The sequence below is a fragment of the Rhinatrema bivittatum genome, chromosome 3, assembly GCF_901001135.1.
Source record: "Rhinatrema bivittatum chromosome 3, aRhiBiv1.1, whole genome shotgun sequence".
Lineage (NCBI taxonomy): Eukaryota > Metazoa > Chordata > Amphibia > Gymnophiona > Rhinatrematidae > Rhinatrema > Rhinatrema bivittatum.
The window spans coordinates 510,609,127-510,632,117 of record NC_042617.1 but is presented as its reverse complement, the minus strand read 5'-3'; the positions used below and the strand labels follow the sequence as shown (position 1 = coordinate 510,632,117).

At 46.1% G+C, this 22,991-nt stretch overlaps 1 protein-coding gene and 1 long non-coding RNA gene across 4 annotated transcripts in view; one reads left to right on the top strand and one right to left on the bottom strand.

Moving 5' to 3' along the window:
* The first annotated feature begins 5,786 nt into the window (after positions 1-5,786).
* The window catches only part of ZNF395 (zinc finger protein 395), a 37,434-nt gene continuing 20,229 nt past the window's right edge, over positions 5,787-22,991 (top strand). The window contains exons 1-4 of one of the 3 annotated variants that reach the window (XM_029596188.1): positions 5,787-6,342; positions 15,721-15,972; positions 17,584-17,813; positions 22,238-22,344. In XM_029596188.1, coding sequence (XP_029452048.1) covers positions 15,727-15,972; positions 17,584-17,813; positions 22,238-22,344 — 583 coding nt within the window. In that variant the 5' untranslated portion in view covers positions 5,787-6,342; positions 15,721-15,726. Of the gene's footprint in view, positions 6,343-6,731; positions 7,571-15,720; positions 15,973-17,583; positions 17,814-22,237; positions 22,345-22,991 lie in introns of those variants that run through there. The other 2 variants (XM_029596189.1, XM_029596187.1) reach the window with 2 other exon arrangements.
* LOC115088176 lies at positions 6,070-13,044 on the bottom strand. The gene is made up of 2 exons (XR_003855720.1): positions 12,995-13,044; positions 6,070-7,760 (listed from the first exon to the last, which is right to left on the bottom strand). It is a non-coding gene; the product is annotated as an uncharacterized LOC115088176 (long non-coding RNA).

Genomic DNA, 22,991 nt, shown 5'->3' with positions numbered 1-22,991 from the left:
TGACTCCATGGTTGGTGCTTTTTTCCCTTCCCCTTTTGATGCCTTGGTGCATTTATGTCACTGTTGGGGTCTCTTGCTTCTTTTTTTGGTGCTGTGAGGTTTTCATGCCACTTTTTGTGTCTTGGGGTGCTGTTACCTCTACTGCTAATGCCTACCAGCAAGTTTCATAAAATCTGGATGAAACCCCCCAGAGTTAGAGTCAAAAATAGGATGTATTGCTTCCCTCATTCATTCACTTAATGGAAACAAATGAACTAAATGAAACAAATGAGCTTATGATCTGAACCAAACTAAAAATCCAAACCAACATTTTCTTCCCATGAACACCTTTAGAGGAAATATTTGACTGGCAGTGCTTAGGGCTATTCTACTGAGTGTTTACCTTTCTAATGTTCTTCAGGACCCCATTAAACTGTAGGATTTTATAGAAAAGTGTATTTATTTTTCACTCTCCATCACATACTATATAAAATAATAGCTCACCAGTCATAAGCCACCCAATTCAATCAGAGGTTTTCTGTTTAGAAACATAATTTTGCAAAATGTTTACTGGAAAATGCCCAAATTTGCTCATTGTCAGCTCGATCCAGTATCGTCCGCTCGAGGATTGCCCGTCTGTAACGTGCTCGTAGCGCACAATTCGGGCGCGCAAGGCAGTTCGGCGATACAGTGTCCAGTTTCATGCGTCCGTATCGCTTCTGAAAACAGACGCATAACCCTTTCCGCACCCGGCATGTAAATGAATGAAAAAGCTGTATAATGAAGGAATTAGCTATTCCCCTGCGATACTGTAACGGGCGCTGATATTATCTCCTCCGTAACCCGCTGTTCTGCCGCGGCCTTAACCTGCTAGTTTACCGCCTCCCCCTAGTAGGAGTTAGTGTAGTGTAGTGTAGGGTAAAAACATTGCTTACCCGCCCTGGTCCCGTCCGGTCTCCTGCAGCCCCGTCCGGACCGGACGGGGCTGCAGGAGACCGGACGGGACCAGGGCAAAAAAAAACAAACGAAAAAGTAGCAAGGCTCGGGCCTGCTATGGTAAGTGTAAAAAGTGTAAAAAACAAAAAACCTGTGTGTTATATAAAAAATAAAACAATTTTAAATACCTGTCGGAGGGCCGTGGGTCCAGGCGGCCGGTGGGCGGCGGGCAGCCATCAGCGGCATCCGGTAGTCCCTTCTCCCTTCCTCCCTCCCTCCCCTGCCTGGATGAGCGCCAAAATCGCACGGGCGGGTCGGCAGCGGGGTCCGGGGGTGGCAGCGAGATCCGGGGAGCCAGCAGCGGCAGCATGTTCGATCGCGCAGGCAGGTAGGTGGCAAAGTAAAGATGGCCGCCTGCACGGGAAAATCGTGCAATTGGCCGCTGAAGACGTGACGTCACGACGTTTGGCGTCACGGCATGTGACGTCACGCCTTGAGCGCCGAAACGCTGGGGTCGCACAGGCGCGCATTCATTCATCCAGGCGGAGGAGCCGGTGGCGAAAGCAGCCGGCTCCTCCGCCTGGATGAATGAATTCATTCACTGCCGGTGGGGGTTGCCTCTCCGGCAGCCCCCACCGGCAGTGAATGAATGCGCGCCTGTGCGACCCCTGCGTTTCGGCGCTCAAGGCGTGACGTCACGGCATGTGACTGCCTTGAGCGCCGAAACGCTGGGGTCGCACAGGCGCGCATTCATTCATCCAGGCGGAGGAGCCGGCGGCAAAAGCAGCCGGCTCCTCCGCCTGGATGAATGAATTCATTCACTGCCGGTGGGGGTTGCCTCTCCGGCAGCCCCCACCGGCAGTGAATGAATGAATGTGCGCCTGTGCGGACCCGGCCTAGATTTAACACGCGACCACCCGCCGCCCGCCGGCCGTCACGAACTAACGCGTGTCGCTGCGCCCACCCGCCCGCAGCCTAGATTTAACACGCGACCACCGGCCCCCCGGATCCCGCCGGCCGCCTGGACCCACGCGGCCCTCCGACAGGTATTTACAAATTTTGATTTTTACACTTCCTGGCGCCTGTCATTTCAAATGTCATTTGAAATGACAGGTACCAGCGCACCCAGGTTACTGTATAGGCGCTGTATTAAGCGCCTATACAGTAAAATGGGTTAGGCGGCCATAACCCTTCCCTACCGCTTTAAAGCCGCGGCATGCATTTGCATGCGATTAGAGGAGAGTATCGGGGAGTTAGTGAAGAGAACTGTGCGTGCGGGGAGGAAGGGTGCGCCTGACACTACCGCACTGTTTTTACCGCGGCCTTACTGGATCGAGCCGTAAATTTTCTAACCCGAATTTAAGAAAAAGGATATAGAGGAAATCAGAAGGCAATTATTGATCATCTTATCATTTTAAATGTATGTGGGGGAGGGGGCGGTATTGTGATTCACAGGGTTTGATCATCATGGTTTTTAAATAGTTTCATGCCCCCGGTCGGGTGTTGACCCTCCTCTCCCCCACCATGTGATGCAACACCTTAATCTCAGCCACAGAGCAAAGGGGCCATCCCTGAAGCATGACTCAGACCTTGCACTAGTAGCTAAAGGCCGGAGAAGTGAAGCGTGCCAATGAAAGGGGCACGTCATTTGGTAAGAAGCTGTCACAAATTGCACGTACAGCACAGCTGAATGCTCTGACCCAATGCTTATTGCGTTATGTTTGTGGAAACGCGCACGTCGTGCATTTTGGAACTACGGTGAAAAGAGGGCGGCGGGGGCATTTACAATCTGACCTCCGGGGTAATAAACAAATATATAATTAAAATGAAGTTGCATTTCTATTTCCTTTTGTAGGCCCCTATCCTTTAGGCATGTGCCGAAAAGAGCCAAGACAAACATCCCCCCCCCCCCCTTTCCCCTCCCCTTGGCTGTATATAGCTGACCGGTTAAGACTAGATCTCTCAGGCTCAGCCGTGCTGGGCGGCGGGCGCTTCCTGAAAGGGGACGCGACTGTTTGCTTATTGTGCTCCCCCCCCCCCCATCTCCCGACGCGCGCTGCGCCGCTGAGGGAGGGCAGCCTGGCTTCCCGCTCACTGAAAGCCGATCCTCTGCCATCCCTGTTTAACATTAAAAGAAAAAGAAAAAAAAAGAGCAAGCCGTAACCTTCTGAGGCACGTAATAGTGCCGCCCGGCTTAAAACAAACACAAAAAGGCCCAGAAACATGTTATTTAATGCAAACTATACCTCGTCCCGCCTCCAACAAATACATATTTTAAGGGTTGTGGAGGGGATAATATTTTCTACTCTTCTCTCAAGTTTTTTTCTTTTTTTTTTTTCCGCAATGCACGCATACCATAAACATCCTAGGTTAAATGGAATGCCCTGAGCAGATGATCGTCAAACATTTAAGGAAGGACACGCCCCTGCAAGAGCTTCTTCACGATGCCCATGGAAGAGAATTCTGCCCCGGGCGATAATACGGTATCGTCAACTGCAGCTTCCTTCCTGACAGAGAAAAAGCTGAACTAGATCCGCATTGCACGTACTAAAGATTTGGCAAAAACTGGCGTCCCCTCTCAGGAAGAGCTTTATTACTTGCATTGAGCCATGCAATACCACCCCTCCTCCCACCAGAAAATTCATAAACGCAGAAAACTCAGAGAAGAGAAACGAGCGCATAAGCCCCTCCCAAGTGGCTCATAAAATCTTGTTCATTTTGCGGAAGTCTGCCCTTGCGAGTCAATAGCAAGGAAACAGGGGCCACACGGAGTGATAAGTAAATGGCGTACATCGGTTCATAAGCGCAACATAAAAATACTCCCCTCTGGTAACATATCGTGCCTGCTAGGACTATTCCATTCTGAATGCAAGGGACACATTGGATCTGCGCAGTTTCCTCCCGCCCATTTACAGGCTGCCTTGTACGTGAAGTATAACTAGCCGGCGATGTTTACATTCGTTGCTGCAGCTCCCGTCCCGCTCCTTCTACGGGGAGAAGCTGCTGCCACTGCCGGACTCGACCTGAATCCTGACCTGCTTTCTGACTTCCGCTGTCCTTTGATATTTTTTTCTTAACGGAGAATAACAGGCATAAGTACCGTGCCTATATGTCCATATCTGTATGCAAATACATATGTGCATGCAATTCAATGCATGCATTTATGTCAGCAAAGAATATTATGTATGTGTGTGTGTGTTTTTAAATATATTGAGCTCTTTTGCTATAGGCACTCTTGAAACTGCCACTAATATCTAATAATAATACGGTGGTCTTCGGGGCGGTTGCTGCTTTAGTGTCCCGCACCCCCTCCCCTTGGACGTGGAACAGGGGGGCTGCACTCCCTTCGCGGAGAACACCCCGTTCCCTTTCCACGTGGTGCTCTGCACGTACACAGCGAGCAGGGGCTTTTTCCGCCGGCCCTTTAAATGGCACGCTGCAGTCTCCACCCCTTCCAGCCTCTCCCACTCTCCCCAAGCTTGCTTCTCCGCGCAGCAAGATTTGCTGTTCATAAAGCGGTTCCTTTGGAATATATTTTGTTTTGTGTTGGGGGGTTCAGCTACTCAAAAAGCAAAACCTTTGTTGAGTTATAATGCTTATAGGTGTTGTAAGGCGACCACGACTTTAGGAAGCATGTTCGGGTGCTGGGAACCTTTAGTGTTCATCCAACAGTGTCCCAAAGCACAGTAGGGTGGCCAACTGGCTTCCAATTGATGGACTACATGCAATTTATTTTAAAATGCCCCCGCTACTTTGATCTTGTTTACAAGAAAACAAAATATTATTCAGACATGCAGTTCACTATCTTAAGACTTGCCCCTCATTCCCACCAAATCATATGTTCTAATGCCCTTCGCTTGTGGCAGTGGGCCACTTTAAAGCAGTAGTCAGGAGCTAACTTTTAACTTGAAGCGGAAACAATACTGTGAAACGAGGACGGTAATCGCGTACCGATTTCAACAGCTAAATTTTTCTCCCCAGTCTAATGGGGTCGGGGGTGAATGCCGCAAAATACATTCACAGCCAATGGAATAAAATTAATCATAGGGCATAAACTTTAGTACATGTCTTCTATATGACTAGACGTGAACACCCTGTGCTTGGTGCAAAACTATTATTGTATTACAATAACGTGAGTCCAGCGAATGGCTCTGGTCATTTATCAATAGCGCTGGAAAACTAGCAGTTTTTCTCGGTTCAAAGGCATGTGTTAGTCTCTAACATAAATGAGCCAACCCTATCCCTTCTTGTACCCCTGCGTCTATATTCCGTTGTCCGCCTTTCTTTTCTTGCTTTCTTTTTTACAAAATTCTGGTTTTAAAAAAAGGCGTAGAATTTGAATTTTTACTAAAAATGAATTTATATAAAGATTTTGAATAGGACTCTTTCCTAACGAAGGACGCAGTCTCAAAATGATCGCTCCCCGTTCGCTTTCTGCTACGCACACACATAAAAAAAATCAACCCAAAAAAAGCGGGACAAACATCTTGTGGAGCCAAACAGAAAAATAAATCATTTTTCTTTGCCAAAAGCCACTCCCTCCCTTTCCTCCTCCAGAAAAAAAAAAAGACCAATCAGTTTTAAGGCACTTTTTTTTTTTTATTAATACCATGCAGTGAATATTTGCAATGCATGATTTATTCTATGTGCAATCGTTACACCGAAACATAATTTTTATGCACGAAGGCCGCAAGAGTAAAGGCAGACGCGGGCTTTTGCATTTGCTAATGGAAGCAGCTTGCAGACGACCCCTCCTGCTGGGGCCGGGGGCGTTTCTCGCGGCTCCCTGGGAGTGCAGGGAATAAAATCGCACCCGGTGTTTATTTTCTCCTTTCTAGGGTGGGCGTGTGCGTAAATGGCAGCCGGGCAGCCAATCACTGGTCGAGGGTTGAGCATGTGGGGAACTTGTTTACAACTAGAGCTTCCAGAGGAGCTTTAACCCGGCCGGCAGGAGGAGGAGGGAAAAAGAGAGAGAGAAAAAAAAAAGTCTATCGACACATATATTACAAGAGAAAGCTAAACCCTGGCATGGAGTTTCTGCGGGAGCCGGCTCCTTGCCCCGAGCACTGTCGCTCAACGTCGTTCCCCTGAGTCCCAGGCTGGATAAGGAGTCTGGGGGCGGGAAGACTGAAGCGCCTGTTTTTTTTGGGGGGGGGGGGGGCGGCATACGGAGGCAGCCGTGCGGGTGCTGAGAGGCCACAGCGCCGGCGCGTGCTCCAGGCCGGGTTTGGGCGGCTGCCGTACGTGAGGCGCTTGTGTACTTTTCACGGGAGGCTCGGCGCGCTGGCAAAGGGAGAGAGAGAGAGCGAGCGAGAGAGAGAGAGAGGCGGGGAGGGTTTAAAAAAAAAAAAAAAAAAAACCTAGACGAGGAGAGCTCAATTCAGAAAGGAGCCTGCGAGTGTTTGCAGCGGCCGGACAAACGTGCAGGTGAGTGCGGGGCTAGGCATGTGGCTACTGGCACGGGAGGGGAAGGCTTTCTTTTCTTTTCCTTTTGAGCGGGTCGCAGCGCGCTGGAGGGTCCGGGAATCTGCGGTTGTGGCTGGATTTGGGTGCTGGGCACGGGTGGGCGTGACGGCGGTGCTCTGGGCGCCTGATACCCGGCTGGGTAGTGCCAGGACTGGCAGGGCGCGTGGGGATCTAGGAGGAACTCCGTGCACAGGCTCCCGGGATCTGTGCATAAGAGCTGTTTCTTTATTCCCTCCCCCCCCCCCCTTTTTTTTTTTTTGGGGCAGTTTAGGATCGGGGGGGTTAACGTGTTTCTGGGTGCTGTCCCGGTACCGATTGCAGTTGCATTGGTGGCTCGGGCGGGAGAGGTTGGCGGGCAGCGCCAGGAGATTCCTCCTCGTCCCCTTACAAACTTTGCCCCTCGCCCGGCCGGCATTCCTTGCCTCTGTTTGTGCTTGGGTGCAGCTCTTTTCTGGATAAGGTGCTGCTGCTGCCTTTGAAGGGGGGCGTGGATGGTTTTGGCAGCCTGGTTAGAAATTCCCTCCTCTCGGTGAAGCTCCTCCTCCCGCGGCCTGGGAGCCGGCTCATACCCCCGCCTCTCCGGCAGTTGTTCCTGCTGTATCGGACTTCTGGTTGTGGGGCATAGGTGGAGCCTCGCTGTGCCGCCGGGCTTGCTTGTGCATGTTTAGGTCGCAGAGCTGGAATCGGCGCGCTTTCTACGTGCACAAGAGTAAAGTTATCAGAATCCGTATGAGCGGAGAGAATTTCGCCGGTCTCCCAGTTTTAGTGCAAACTCTTGCAGACCTGATGCACTAAAGAGGTTTTCTCATTTTGTTTCTGCCGGAAAAAATGCATAGTACATCGGGCTCGCTTCGGATATTTAGGATGGACAGACTGGATTGGCATCTAACCAGGTGATAAACTGATAAACTGAATTTTAAGATTCCAGCCCTGGGTAGAAAACGGGGACAGTAGCTCACTCGGTGAAACCTCTCCAGTCCTGCTCCGCTTGAGACTAAAAAGTGACAGTTTTTAAAAGGACACCATGAAGCCTGATAAAATGATGCGCCTGCAAAGGAAAGCAATTTCTATCAGGGGCATTTCCTCAGGAATTGACAAGGGGGATAGGCTAATGCTATTGCATCTCTTTGCTGCTGCAGCACAGAGGAAAATGAGTTAAAAAAAATATTCAGGCAGAGAGAATACAATGGTAAGCTTATTTTGCACTCTGAAAATGTGGTGAAATTAAAAAAAAAAGGCTTCATTCCGGACTTTTACAGTGACTAGATCTAGAAGGCTCTGTATGTCAGTCCTTTTTCTTTCTTGCAACTGTAAATATATGCACATTTACAGAGTTGACTTGAACCTGCAGAGTTTTGCACCATGATGAATAACTTCATCTGCATTAAAGAGAGCAAAAATTTACAATGAAACATGAAGTACCACTAAAAATAACACCCCCCCCAATCTGCTTAGGGTCCTAGGGTTTTTCTTTGCAAAATTTTGTTTTCCCATTATAACTGCTGTTCTCTGCTATTCTGGATATATTTATATGGGACCAGCATAAAGTTATAGAAAGATGTCATTAGAAGCATTCAAGACCATATGGGTTCCTTTTTCAAATATGACCAAAAGAGTGAACCCAAGTAGTCTTGGGTTTAACACCCTCTTTTTTGGGTAATTCTTGGATTGGTCCAGAGAGAGACTACTGTGGCCTGCAAAGAAGCTGCTTTCTCCAGGACCAATACAGCAATTAAGAACGCTGCTTCCCCCCCCCCCCCCCCCCCCCCCCCCCCCCCCCCCCACAAATACAGACTTAGGAAATGTCTTTTCTTGTCTTAAAATTTTAACATTAGAATTTAAAATGTGGGATGATGTGACTAATTAATCTTTGGTAGCGGTTGTTTAAAATGTGGCCCGAATACTTTAAGTTTGGAAGATGAAAAATTTGTGTATCCTACTTTTGAATGTGACAGTTTTTGAGCTACTTTAATTTGGCACTCTGATTTTTAAGAATGACTGACTTATTAAAAAAAAAAAAACTTTACTGGAGCATAGGTTCAGTAGTTGTAGCAGCACAGTTAGAGTTCTTATGGTAGTTCCTTCTTGGGTGAGGCCATGCCTCCCTGCTTGTTGTGCAGGGCATGGTTTAGTAATTCTGCAAAAGAGGGGCATTGCACAGTAAGTATTCATAGGTTGTACAGATATACATGCTAGTGGCTGCTGGGTTTGTGTGCTAGCCCAGTACACACACATGCAGTGCCACATGTTTGCATTACTTGCCAGGCCCAGAACTGTAAAACTCTTTTTGTACCCCATAGCATGCCTTTTAACTTTTGTGCAGTTGTCCAAGTGATGGCTTTGATGTAATCCAGTCAGGCACAATGCAGTGTTTTTTTTGTTTCTTTTTTTCCTGTGGACAAACTCTATAGTGCGAATTGGAATCTCCATAGCTTGGTGGTTTTCCCCAAACTTCAGCACAATCTCTGCTTGCAGCAGCGGGTTCATCCATGTTACTGTGGTATCCTATGAAAAACTCAGTTCACAGGATTAAATTGTAGGAGTTGGTGACTATTTCCTTTGGGCGGAGGTCTCCATAATGTGTGACAGCTGTTCCGGTGGCAATCTCCTGTTCTGTCCCAGAAAGTCTATTGTGAATTAAGTTTCTGCTAGATTAAATTGCTGTTTCATAAATAATTTTTATTATGGGCAAAATAAAATCTACATTGACTGAAAAGTACAAAAATATTTTTTAGAATCATAAAATAGATTAAAACTAGCTTTTGCAAACACAGGAAAGATGCCCCTGCCTATGTCTTACATCTGCTCTGTACATGTAGTAAACCTTTTCTGTTTTTCTTTTGGGCTGTAAGCTGGCTGTTGTCATTAGAGAGAATTTTGTCCTCTAGAAATATTTTAAGTCTACAGAATACAAGGAATTTCCAGTGTGCAGCATCCCCTCGCTACAGCAGACCCAAGGGCAGAGCCGTTAGATATTGGGCCCTAGGCCCTGACTCGGGTGACCAGGAGCCCTATTCACAAGCCTTCTTATCTTTCTGCATGACTGCCTTGTGCCTGCTTTTATAAAAAGTTTGAGCCCATTTTAACACAAATATATACATTAAGCCCCCCCCCCCCCAGATTTGAATAATCCCTGTGATTGGACGCTACCATATGTGTCCCTTTTTTTTTTTTTATGGAAGCAGGTTTGGCCAAGGCAAATAATTTTGACCCAAAGAAATTTGACCCAACCCCAAGTGAACTAGGTCCTAAGTAACTTGACCAGGGAAATTGTGGACTTTGGCCAAATGTACCCCCATGGGAAGGTTTTGTCGTGTGACTTTTTTCTCTCCTTTTTCATTTATTTATTTACTTTTTAACAGTGATAACCTTCAAAATCTTTCATTCATTGTGTGGCAAGTTTTTTTTAGCTGCAGCTTGATTGAATAAGCTGCTTTGCTTCCTTTTCTCCTGTTGCTGTTTTAGTGTTTTTTAAATCCGTCCCATGGAGGTATCATGGCTGTGCACCAAGTACATGACTGCTGTTGGGCTCAGCCCAGCAGCTTCGAGAAATATAGCTTAAGATACCACGCTTTTCCCCCAAATTTGATTCATGAATGTGACAATCTAGCAAATAAACTGCGAAGCACAAGCCAGGGCTGCATAAACATGATGCCAAAACAGCAGCTATCTTTTTTATTTTGGGGGGGGGGGGATTGACTGAAGTTGAATGGAAAGCTTGCTTGGACCTGTTTAATTTCTTACAGTGTAAAATGTATTGGAATAGAAGGTGTGTTCCGGTTAAGGCCACACAGCCCTGCTCACATGTTTGTTTGGGGGTGTTTTTTGTTTCCTTTTTGGAGTTCACTGGTCAGCTGCTCAAGCCTTTTATTTACTCTACTGCTTCTGCCCCAAATGCTGCTGCTGAGCTGCAGCATTTGGGGATTTGCAGAAACAGGGCAAACCGGGCAGGGCTGAGGACGTCCTTCAGTGATGGATTATGAAGTATATTTGCATGTAGCTGGTCTAAGAAGCAACTTCATTTTGCTTATGTTGGTGGCTCTGAAAATCAGACCTGTTTGTGGGTGGTGAGGGGTAAGAATAGAGAATGCCCTGGTTTACATGTGCGCTGCCTGCATGCATGTCTTGATGGTGGGAGTTGCTGAGCATAAGACACTCTTATTCTTTAAACACACACACTTCTCAGAAAGGAAATAAAAACCCTCATGAAAAAAGCAGGGTCTTAATGAGTCTGTTTCTTCAAGTGTCGGCAGAAGTCTCTCTCTAAAGCTGCTTTTTTTTTTTTTTTGTACTCCTAGTAGACAAGAACTTCATCTTACTTTCTCTTGCTCTTGTCAAGGCTGCAAGCAGTTTTCTGGCTCAGGGCCTGCTTTTTGTAATTAAACATTAACGCAGGTTAATAGATCTCTCTGCTCCTCTTGTGCCAGAAGGTAGAGCCTTTGGCTTTCAGCAGTTTTATCAGCACTCTGTTTACTTCAGAGGCACAGCAATGTCAGTGCTATGCCTTGAAAGTGGGAGGGGCATTCCTTTTTGGCTTTTAGCACAGAATACAGTCTCAGGTCATGTGAGCAGGATTTCCACTGTCCTGTGTGTGTGTGTGTGTGTGTGTGTGTGTGTGTGTGTGTGTGTGTAACCTACAGAACAGTTACATGCAAGCCCCTGGTTTTTTCGGCAGCCTGAGGTTAGATACCACTGTGATCCATTCTTCAGTTCTGTAGCTAGGATTTTTTTTTTTTTTTTTTTTTTACTGTTCTGAGGGATTCCTGCAGTATGTAAAATCTCTAAATAGTGCCATTCTAAGTAGCAAAAATGAATTGCACATATAAGTTATTTTTATTATAGTTACATGAATATTTGATATAATCATATCTAGTATTGAACATCCTTTAAAGGTTACCCCCTTGAAGTTGAAGAAGAATGCTCAATATCCTATTTAAATGTGAAGCCCCAGGAAGATAAGACAGTGCGCCTGTCCACATTCATCCAAAATTAAAGGTTGTCATGCTAAATACACATATTAATCACTGCCAGTCTTTAGATTCTATTTTCTCCTTCATCTACCTCTTTTCAGGCACTTCAGGATGTTAATGTTCTCGATCTAGTTCAGGAGTGGCCAACTCCGGTCTTCAAAAAGCCACAAACTGGTTTTAGGGTATCTGCAATGAATATGCATGAGATTTTATGCACTGCATACACTGTATGCAAATGTATTTTGTGCATATTCATTGTGGGTTTCCTGAAAACCCGGCCTGTTTGTGGCTCTTGAGGACCGGAGTTGGCCACCCCTGATTTAGTTCTTTCTTAGAATACAAAATAAATTTTATATCATTGATAAGGTCCTAATTGGTCCACCTGCTCATTGTAATTATGCCCATTGTTAGACAATAACTGTTTTAATATAGTTTTCAGATTACATGTGCTGCAACCAGTATAATTATGCTCTTAAAAATAACTTTTTGTAGGGTCTTGTGTTGCATTGAATTATACTTGTTTCCTGGTCCCTCCTGACGGCCTCTCACATATTTGCTGACTTGGATGCAAGTCAGAAAATGCTCCCAGCTACAGTGTTCTCCTAGAAGTCTTGGTCACCTTTGTGCCTTCCAGTCATGTCTTTTTATCATTCTGGCTGCTGTGGCCTCTTATTTAGCTCTTTTGGTGTTTTGTTTTGTTTTTTCCTATGTCTTGACTTCTAAGTTTACTGTCAACTCTTCTTACCCCAGTGGCTTTTGCTCTGCTGTCTGTCACAAAGGAGCCTTTGTCTTAATGTTGATCTGGAACACCACCTAGTGGTTCAAAAACATTGTTGGTCATGTCTTTCCTTTTTGCACCATTATTAATGTAGAACATGAGTAGTTTGTGAAACCATTGAGGAGAGACACAGAGATTCTATATCCACTTAATCGCTTAGAATGTGAGGTCTTTGGCTATTATAATAGGTTTTTATATTCCGCTTTTTGCAACTTGTCACTACTTTTGTGAGCGTAGTGGGTTTTAACTCATGTGTGTCTGGGTTCAGTCTGGAGCAGGGAACTTGTGCTGGTGGAATGCAGCATACTGGTGGTGGCTGTGAAGCTCTTCTGATATTTGATTTTATGGACTCTAGGCAGTGGGTCTCAAAGGCAATGGGCATCCACAGCCCTTAGGGCTGCTGCTTCTAATTATGGAAATGTTTAGTTAGTAGTTTTTCATTCATGACCTTGTCTTGGTAAAAATTTGTTTTTATATAGCAAATAATTTACTATTAGTTCAGTTAAAGTACAGTCATGACTGGCGAACAGAAATTAATGTACCGTCTCATCTCTGGAGTCGAGCCAGTGAAATCTAATCTCTTCTTGCATTTTTCTTTTGTTACTTCTGTTTATTTATTTTATTCTGTTTGATTACCCATGCATAATCATATCTCAGAGCAAATTGCAATAAACATAGCAGATAAAACAAATTAACAACCAGCTCGCCACTAAAATGCTTCCCCCCCCAATACATCTGCTTATCCTGACACTCTCTTCCTCCCCCCACATACAAATCCCTATCACAGCCCATAGTGTCCAGCCCACCCACATATCTCCCAATAATTGCATAAATCCCCACCCTATCGCCTACTAATAGAGCTTACCCCATTACAAGCCTTTCCAGGAGCCTTGTTCCTCAGCCTTCTCTGAATACTTGTGAAAATAACCAGGTTTTCACCTGTTTGCAGAACTGTAAATAATTAAGCTCCTCCTTTTACCTCCAGCACAGTCACATTCCACAACTTGGGGCCAAAGCTTGCAAAACTGCCTAATCGTTGAAAGTCTAATCAAAGGATATCCAGGAACTCTTAATACAGCTTGCTGTGATGACTTTGAGGTACATATTGATGCAGCAACTTTGCTAAATAGCCTGGAGTCCCTCTATGAAGATATTTTGAAAATCACCATATGTACTTATTTTAAACTGCACTCTCCTAGTGGAGCAGCCAGTACAGTTGTTAAAGTCTAGGAATAATATGGTCTGAGGTCTTTTTTTTTTAATTCTCAACCAAATGAATTGCTGTATCTAACAGATTTTTTTTTTGCTAGACATTTTTGATAAAGAGTGCTACAGTAGTCAAGTTCCCCCATAATTAACACACACACTATTATAAGTAAACCTTTCCTATCGAACAAGGCTCACACCTGGTGAATAGATCTCAGTGAAACAAAGGCATATTGTGCAACCTGTGATATTTGAGTGTATATGGGAACCTGTGAGTCCAGATGTACTCACAAACTACATAAGGCTTCTCTTGGCTGTAACACACAACCCATGATAGATAGCAAACACACAAATTCTCTTCCCCCCCCCCCCCCCCTCCTCTCTTTTGTGCACACTCCTACTCCACATACTAACCCATAATGCTTCCATTTTTAGATGGATTCAACTTAAAACGTCTGCTAGGCTAACAATAGCACAATTTCTTGCAACCTTGCATTCAGCTGATAATCGCAGGCAACTGGTCATTTCCCATAGATGAAACAAATGTTATCCGCAAACAGCTGAAAGTCCACGCCGTATTCCTGAGTCCGTTTCACAGTTGATGCCATATAGATGTTAAACAGTTTGGAGTAACCCCCTGGGTTACTCCAAACTGAATGGGATATGGAGTAGACTGAATACCACTCCAGAAAATCCTCTGTCCTCTTGGCCAAACAAAAAGTTGGGCATTGTAGGGCAGTTCCACTGGTTCCAATTTTCTGCAGCTGTTGTATCATGATAGCATGATGTATGGTTTCACATGTAACGGATAGGTCCAGCACCCCCTCCCCCATATCAGGATCATCTGCATGTTAACTGCTTCCCTACCATTCCCGGCTCTAAAATTGGACTGGCAAGGGTAGACTACCTCTCTCTCTCGCCAATGTATTTCCTCAGTTGCTGGTACTCTAACCTCTCTTACGAAGGGCAAATGTGAAATGGGCAGATAATTGGCCAGAACCCCAGAATTCATTCCTTTTTTCTTAGTTAGGACTTTATTACTGCTTCTTGGAGCACTTTAGGACTATACCTTGCTGTGATGAGAGATCACTTAATGTGAGGGGAGGGACCAAGGGACCCGTCCCTGGCCTACAAATTTCAGATACCGTGATGGTAAGGGCATCTTGTAAAAGTTTCTTCATTTCCAAAGCAGTCACTCACTGAATTTTTACCTGATCTTTCTTAATCTCCTTAAAGGAAAATACCACCCAATATTCTCTGACTCCACCTTGCAGCATACCCGCCGTCTAGAGCAGGGGTCCTGTGTGTCTGCCAGCCAGTCGGGTTTTCAGGATATCCCTAATGAATATGCATGACTCCCGTGCATGCAAATATTTCACATGCATATTTATTAGGGATATCCTGAAAACCAGACTGGGGAGGGGGTCCCTAGGACTGGCTTGAGTACCCCATGTCTAGATTGTTTAGTCCGATATGTTTGCCCTGGTTTTCAGGATATCCACAATGAATATGCATGAGAGAAAATGTGCATGCACATAACATGCACATTTTCTCTCATGCATATTCATTGTGGATATCCTGAAAATCTGACTGGCTGGGGGGGGGGTCCCCAGGACAGGGTTGGGAACCACTGACTTAAGAAGATTTATCTTCTGTGTGTTTGGGGTGCAGGTTTGCTAGAGCAGGCTTATAGGGGAGATGGGATGGAAAGCGCAAAAATCCATACTGGCCCCTGCAGACCAATAAATCTTAAGACGGCAGCTGCAGCATCTCCCTTACTGCAGGTTCTTGATCACAGTGTGGAGCTCCTTCTGCATTCTTTGTCTGGCCTGCCTGGTCACCGGCCATGGTTTGGTGTTCTCAATTAAAATGTTTCTTCATCCTTTTAACTGGGCAAGTTAGACTTGTTGGGAGAGAGGAGGAAATAAAGGGCCGTATACGTTTTTTATATAGAAATACATGATGCTGTACAGGATGAGTCACATGATTAGTGCCCCTGCTTCAGATAACATATGGTGAGCTTGGAGGGGAAGGGGGCAGTTTAAGTCGCTTGCTTAGGGGCATGCAGTAAGTAAATGGCTAATGGAGCTAATCTAGGATCTCCAGATTACGGCTCTGAGCTGCCGGTCCTTGTCTTGTATTGGAGGTAAGTGGGTGTCTCAGTGGGCTCCCCCTTGTTACAAAAGAGTTCTGCCTCCGCTGTATTCTGGCCGGGAAGATCTGTCCAGGTCTCCTGATGGCATTCTTTCCCCAGCTCCAGAGTCCGCTGGAGGAAGCCAGTTTCTGACTGGTAGCTCTGCAGCTGGTTCTGGCGGCTTGCTGTTGTGTCTCTCTGATGACCGGTGTGAGCACCTCCTTCCTGTCTTGTTCCCTGCTGGCACACAGGTCACCATGACGAGCATGCTGTCGAAGCGACTGGGGAAGCGCTCCCTGCTGGGCGCCCGTGTCTGCACGCCCAGCTCTGTGGCAGAGGGGGCACTGTCTGCAGGACAGGTGGCAGCTTGGCAGCCGGAGGTGGCCGGAGCGGTTTGCCCCCTGTCCGTTGAGGACGGCCGCTACAAGGAGCTTCAGGAAGAGGGTGCCGGGACCATGTGCTTGTCAGGTCTGAGTCGCTTCAAACTATACCCGGGACAGAAGGTAAGGCTCAGAATATTCTTCTTTGCCTTTGCTGTAGATCTGTATTGTGTATTGGCCAGCTGTTTTGGAATTGCTTCAGCTTTCTCTCCTCCTCCCTCCATAGGCTTATACATGTTGCACGTATTAATTGGAAAGGCCTCTAATAAAGCAGAATCTGATTCATGGCCGCAAGATTTTTTTTCAAAAGTGAGATGTCATCACTGCCTCCTGATAGATTGTGCATGCCAGGAGAAGCAAAAGCAAGTGGACAGCAGCAGGTGTTTGTGCGGCTTGTGCTGTCTGAGACACTGGATATGGGCCTATAGTTATATGGTCTTGACTGCTGGCAGGATGTAGTTTGTTTTGTTGTACTAACTTAAAAAGTTGCTTCAGTTTACCAATAATTATCCATAGTTGTTCTTGGAAAGGCTTCAACTTATCTTAATTTTTTTTCTTTCAGCTTGAGATTGTGCACAATATTAGGAGAAATGCAATTCTCGTGTGCCTGAGTTATACTGTATGCAGAGTTTGTCTTTCTGGCGTTCCGGTTTGACTTGTTAGCTAGTTTCTCTTTCTAGTTTGTGGTCACTTTATTTTGTGTCTGATCTGCCTATGTTTCGCATGTGTAACTTGAGGTTGAATGAGTCTTTCGTTTTTTGCATACCCTGAGTATTGGGAGGGAGGGATGCAACCTGTGTGTGTGTGGTACGCAGGGTGATTTCAGAAACAGGTGCCAGTGGTGTGGGAATCATGTCTGTGGTTTATACACTCCTATCAGGGCAGGTCACATTGCACAATAGGGGTCTTGCACTATGAGGCGGATTTTAAAAGCCCTGCTCGCGTAAATCCGCCCGGATTTACGCGAGCAGGGCCTTGAGCGCCTATGTTCCATAGGCCTACCGGCGTGCGCGCAGAGCCCCGGGACTCGCGTAAGTCCCGGGGTTTTTCGAGGGGGGCGTGTCGGATCAGCGCGGCGTTTTGGGGGCGAGACGTGGCGTTTCGGGGGCGGGCCCGGGGGCGTGGTTTTGGCCCGGGGCGGTCCGGGGGCGTGGCCGCGCCCTCCGGAACCGCCCCCAGGTTGCGTCTCGGCGCGCGGGGATTTACTTCTCCCTCCGGGAGGCGTAAATCCCCCGACAAAGGTGGGGGGGGGTCTAGATAGGGCCGGGGGGGGTGGGTTAGATAGAGGAAGGGAGGGGAAGGTGAGGGGAGGGCGAAAGCGAGTTCCCTCCGAGGCCGCTCCGATTTCGGAGCGGCCTTGGAGGGAATGGTGGCAGGCTGCGCGGCTCGGCGCGCGCCGGCTACATGACATCGGCAGCCTTGCGCACGCCGATCCTGGATTTTAGCTGATACGCGCGGCTACGCGCGTATCTGCTAAAATCAAGCGTACTTTTGTTGGCGCCTGGTGCGCCAACAAAAGTACGCGAAGGCGCACTTTCTTAAAATCTACCCCTATGTGAATGAAGCCTGTCTGGGGCTTGATCTGGGTGGGGGGGAGCGGGGTTTGACTGTTTTGTCTCACTGAGAGCTGAGACCGCGCTGATTTGACAGTATGGCCATGGATGTACTCGGTGGACATTTCCACGGCGTGCCGAGAGCAGCCCAAGGTGTGCTAACGACGGTGTCTCCTTGCAGGTGTGCATCACACATAATGGCCACCCGTGCCTCGGTCTGGTGGAGCAGCACAACCACGTGGACGACGAGGTGACGGTGTTTCTCCCGGTGCAGGGACTGCGGGCCTGCAGAAAGATGGAGGATGTGCGACTTGCTGAGATGCCGCTGCCTGCTGCCCCCGAGCACTGCACAGCGGTCCATCCACAGGCAACGCCCAGATCGGTCTCCTGCAGTATCGATGTCCCGAAAAGGTGTGTGTTTTATGTGCATGTAATGGCTTGGGAAAGCAAGGGATGCATTGCTCAAGGTTTCAGCAGAGAATGGAAAATACTCCTGTAGTAGGAGGAGAGGGGCTCTGTCTGTCTGTCCTTCCTTCCTTCCTTCCTTCGCTGTAAAGTGGTGACGTTTTCTCCAGTGTTAAAACACCAGAAGAGGTAAGTCTGGTTCCAAAATAATAGCCATTCTTTGCATCCTTTAATACAATGAAAGACATTCCTCAGCCTTCTCTGTGTAACAATTTCATCTTTTTGCAAATGAAAGCCTTTTATGTGGCACTTTTTTTTTTTTTTTTTATTTTGGTGCACTCTTAGGTCCTGTGCCTGTTTGATTTTTTTTTTGTGGGGGTAATGGCTCTTGCTAGATTATGCTACAGTTAAGGTTATCAACATTTGTGTTGAAAAGCAGGGAATAGTTTCTATACTGATTGCTGGTGTATGAAACTCCCTTTTTTTTTTTTTTTAAATTTTCTATATTGGTCATGGCAGAAAGACGACAACAAGGATCAATACAGTGACCTCAGTTTTAACCCACAAAGACAATTTCTAAAGTTGAAGTATGACTTATCCTGAGACTTTAGTCTCGGCCGCCCCCCCCCCCCCCCCCCAGTTTTTTCCTGTGAGGCCAGAGCAGCTGCCACATAATTTGCCTTCTACCACAGTATGATGGGAAATGCCCCTTATCTTCTGCCTGCCCCCCACACACACACTCTCTCTTGAGTTTCTCACTATACTACCACCACCACCACTCTGATGTCGTCCTTCAGCACTGTGTGGCTCACCCGCCTTTGAAGCACATGATGCCAGTGCAGACTCTGCAATCTCGTCAAAGTTTGCACCGTAAACCTCACAGTAAATAAACACACAGTGCTGCTGGTGGAGTTTGGGAGTAGCAGCGGCTAACGGCGAGGAAGCCTGCAGCGGCGGTGGAGGGAGTGGGGTAAGGGGAGGAGAGTGGATTGGTAGGGGTGAAGAGAAGAGGCTAGTGTTTTGATTGGTGATAGAGAAGGAGGCCAGCACCTGGGTGAAGGGAAGATGAAGGGAGCCAGTAATATCTTATGGGGGATGAGGATCAGTACGAGAAATAGGAGTGAAGGGATGGAGAAAAGAGAATGAGGGAGTAGTGCAGGTGGTCTAAAATGAGGAACCTATGGAAGGGGGGAGAAGCATGGAGTAGGAGGCGAGGAGAAAGGAAATTAAGGGAAAACAAAGAAAATGAAAGTGAAGGAACATAGAAATGCCATGCTGGGTCAGACCAAAAGTTCATCAAGCCCAGCATCCTGTCTCCCAACAGCGGCCAATCCAGGTCACAAGTACCAAGGAGAACCTAAAACATCGGCAATCCTTCTTGCTCATAGCCAGGGATAAGCAGTGGCTTTCCTAACTCTGCATACTTAATAATGGTTTATGGACTTTTCCTCCGAGAAACTGTCTAAATCTTTTTTAAACCCAGCTATGTTAACTGCTTCACCACATCCTCTGGCAACAAATTCCACAGTAAAATTGTGCTCGGAGTGAAAAAATACTTTTTTCTGATTTGTTTGAAATATGTTACCTATTAGTTTCATGGCGTGTCTCCTAGTACTATTTGAGAGGGTGAATAACCATTCCATTTACTTTTCACCCCTGTCATGATTTTATAGACCTTATAATCCCCTCTCGGTCGGCCGTTTTTTCTCCAGGCTGAAGAGCCCTAACCAGTTTAGCCTTTCTTCATAGGAGAGCTGTTCCATCCCCTTTATCATTTTGGTCGCCCTTTATTGTACCTTTTCTAATTCCACTATATGTTTTGAGATGGAGCGACCAGAACTGCATACAGTACTTGAGATGGAGGCAGCATGACATCTATCTTTTTTTTTTTTTTTCTTTTAATTTTCCATTCCTTTCCCAGTAATTAATATTCTGACTCGTGCAGAAAATGTTAGGAAACTATTTAATACAATATTCAAAGAAGAACTTTAAAAAAAAATGTGGGGGGGGGGGGGGGTTTTGTTTGGTTTTTTTTACATACACATTCATATGAAAGTTTGATGTCAAAATGCCAGTGTTTCCAAGTAAGGCAACATAGAATATCTGTGTTTGAGAAATTTACTGGGGCCTTGTAAGAACATAGGAAATTGCCATACTGGGTCAGACCAAGGATCCATTGAGCCCAGCATTCTGTTTCCAACAGTGGCCAATCCAGGCTACAAGTACCTGGCAAGTATCCAAACACTAAGTAGATCCCATGCTACTAATGCCAGTTATAGCAATGGCTATTCTTTAAGTCAACTTGATTAATAGCAATTAATGGACTTCTCCTCCAAGAACTTATCCAAACCTTTTTTTAAACCCAGCTACACTAACTGCACTAACCACATCCTCTGGCGGAAAATTCCAGAGCTTAATTGGGCATTGAACGAAAAAAAACTTGAGTCTTTGGAGAAAATTCATCAGGGCATGGTTGGATTCCTTGGAGGAGGAAGCAGCATTCCTCCCACTGGATTATGTATCCTACTACAGTGAGATGAAGTCCTGATTATACTGAGGCATTTGGTGGCAGCAGTGCCTGAGGTTCCTATGATCTGCCTCGACATGAGGATACTCCAGTGGAAGCCTCTGTGCTCGGTAGAATCAGTTGCATATGCCCTTGTCGCACCCTGTGAGCGTCGCCACAGATATGAAGAGGTCTTTCCAGTGGTGGCTGGACCCAGATGTACTGGAGAGAAAGTGCTCCTCTTTGGCTTCTATTTCATAAGTCAATGGATGTGTGCACTTACGGTTGGTGTGCACAAATGTGCTCCTTCTAAACCCAAGGGATCTGGTTGACAACAGAACATCTGTTTCAGATATATCTCCTGGAGCTAAGCTTTGAAAGGTTTTTTGGGTTGTGGTTTTTTTTCACATCCTTCTTCAGGAAAAGTAATTCTGATCCAAACTGTCAACCAAGAAGCAATGTTCTACATAAACAGGCACAAGGTTCCTTTACCAATGATCTCTAAGAATTTGGAAGTGGGCTTGAGCCACAAAGATTTCCTACAAGCAACCTACCTTCCTAGAATTTCCAACACACTGGCGCATTGCCTCATAAGAACATAAAATTCACCTTAGTGGGCCTGGAGTCTGTTCTTTTGAGGGAGGGAAGCAGGTTGCCGAGGGAGGGGAAGATGGCCACTGCTACTCTGGTGGCCCCTGCTGGTTGTGCAGGGTCACTGAGGGATGGGATCAGAAGAAACGTGTTTTTTATCTTGAGCTGGTAGAAGTTCCTGAGCTGCCTAGCCATGCGGTGTGATTGGAACGAATGCTTATGCATCCCATTTTATATAATGAGGAACTGTTGCCACTCCTAGTGCATAGTCTGTCTTGTCCAGTTTAGAGAATGCCACGGGCACCGCTCTTTGGAAACTTTTTTATATTTTAACAGTGTACATGCTTCAGAAACTTCAAACCAGTTAATCCTAAGCACTTCAGTGATTCTGTTTCCCCCCCCCCCCTAAGTATCAATGTTGTTAATATCACACAAGTCTTTTAAAACTTGGCATTAAAGTTTATTATATTAAGTGATGCTCTGATGACCTCTCCCCGTGTACTGAAATGTGAGACACTTGTCTTCATTACAACCAGCTGGGAAGCGAGTACTTATTTTGGCACAGAAGTATTTGCTTGAAGGCTCTTTTGGAGCAAAATGCTGCCTGTTTTTATGTCTGTTTTCGGAGGGACTGCTGAATCATAATACCTGCTGTGAGAAAAGCAGTGGCTGTGTAAAAGGGTTGAGTGCTCCATTAGTATCAAAATGAACAGGATTTTAATACAAGAATTCTTTTTTTTTTTTTTCTTTTTCTCCCCTGAGAATTTTCTCACTGAGGCAACACTGCCACCTACTGGATAATACATTCTGTAACCATTTTCTAACTGCCTTAGTACAGAAAGTTGAATTCTGACTCTTGGAGGCTTGTGTACAAATCTGGATTTTAGCCAGAACATGCAAATTAAAACCTGGTTCATCGACCCAGTGAATACAGATATGTATACATTTGTGAAATGTTTATTTTCATCTGAATATCCATAAAATTGGCCTCTATTTGCTAGTCTGTTCTGATTCAGGATGAATCACGAGCAAATTGTGGAGAGATTCTGATCTCAAAACATGACCATTAAAGCTACTCTCTTTGTAAGATGGTTGTATTGAGCATTATTAACATATGTGTGTGATGACATTAGAAAGTTGTGCAAGACCTTTTTGCAGAGGTGTTGTGGGTTGTTGGTTTTTTTTTTCCATGCTGGATGAACTGAATGATTCTGATTGCCTAGTGCCTTTGCTAGATTGTCTGTCTTTTTGAAATATTTCATCCTGCTTCTCAGTTGTCAACTTCCCCCAGCCCCTCCTAACGTATGCTTTTCCCTATGTTTGCCTCCTGCAGGAGGTCAGATGCTGTGGAAATGGATGAGATGATGGCAGCGATGGTGCTGACCACCTTGTCCTGTAGCCCTCTCATACAGAGCCCACCCTGCAATGAAAGTATCCAAGGTCAGTGGACTGAAAGGGTGTTTACTGGGGGTTTTTTTGTTTTGTTTTTTACCAAAGGGGGAACACTTTTTTTTTTTTTTAGTTTGACCTTCCTTGAGCTGGGAGTGTTGCATGGGTAATGCTCCCTGTGTGTATGGAAGGAGGCAGAGGTTGTTCTTGAGGAGACACCGTGCAGCCAGGTACAGAAACCGTCCTGTTCATAGCACCCAGGCTAGGAGTTTCCTCCTAAAATATTGTGGTTGAAAATGACAGCTCTCTCCTCCTCCTTGCTTCTTTCCCTTCTGCCAACACCCGCCCCCCCCCCCCCCCCCCCCCCCAAAAAAAAAAACCAACATCCCAACTGGTTCACCTTGAAGGTGCTTGTATTTGCTGCGTAAAAATATAGCACCCCAGCTCTGCAGACGAATCGTGAGGTTCTGTGGAGGCAGACCTTCCTTCTCTCTGGGGTTCATGCTCTAAAGGCAGGAGGCCATCTGAAACCCTTTTGCAAACAAGTTTTTGGCAGGTGTTCTTTGCGTTTTGATGCCTGTCAGGCAAGGACAGTGCTGGCAGGAGCGCTATCTTGATGGAAAGGGACACGGTGAGAATCGATTTCACAGGAGGAGGGAAGACGTTATCAGCCTTCCTTATTGAAAAAAATTGCAAAG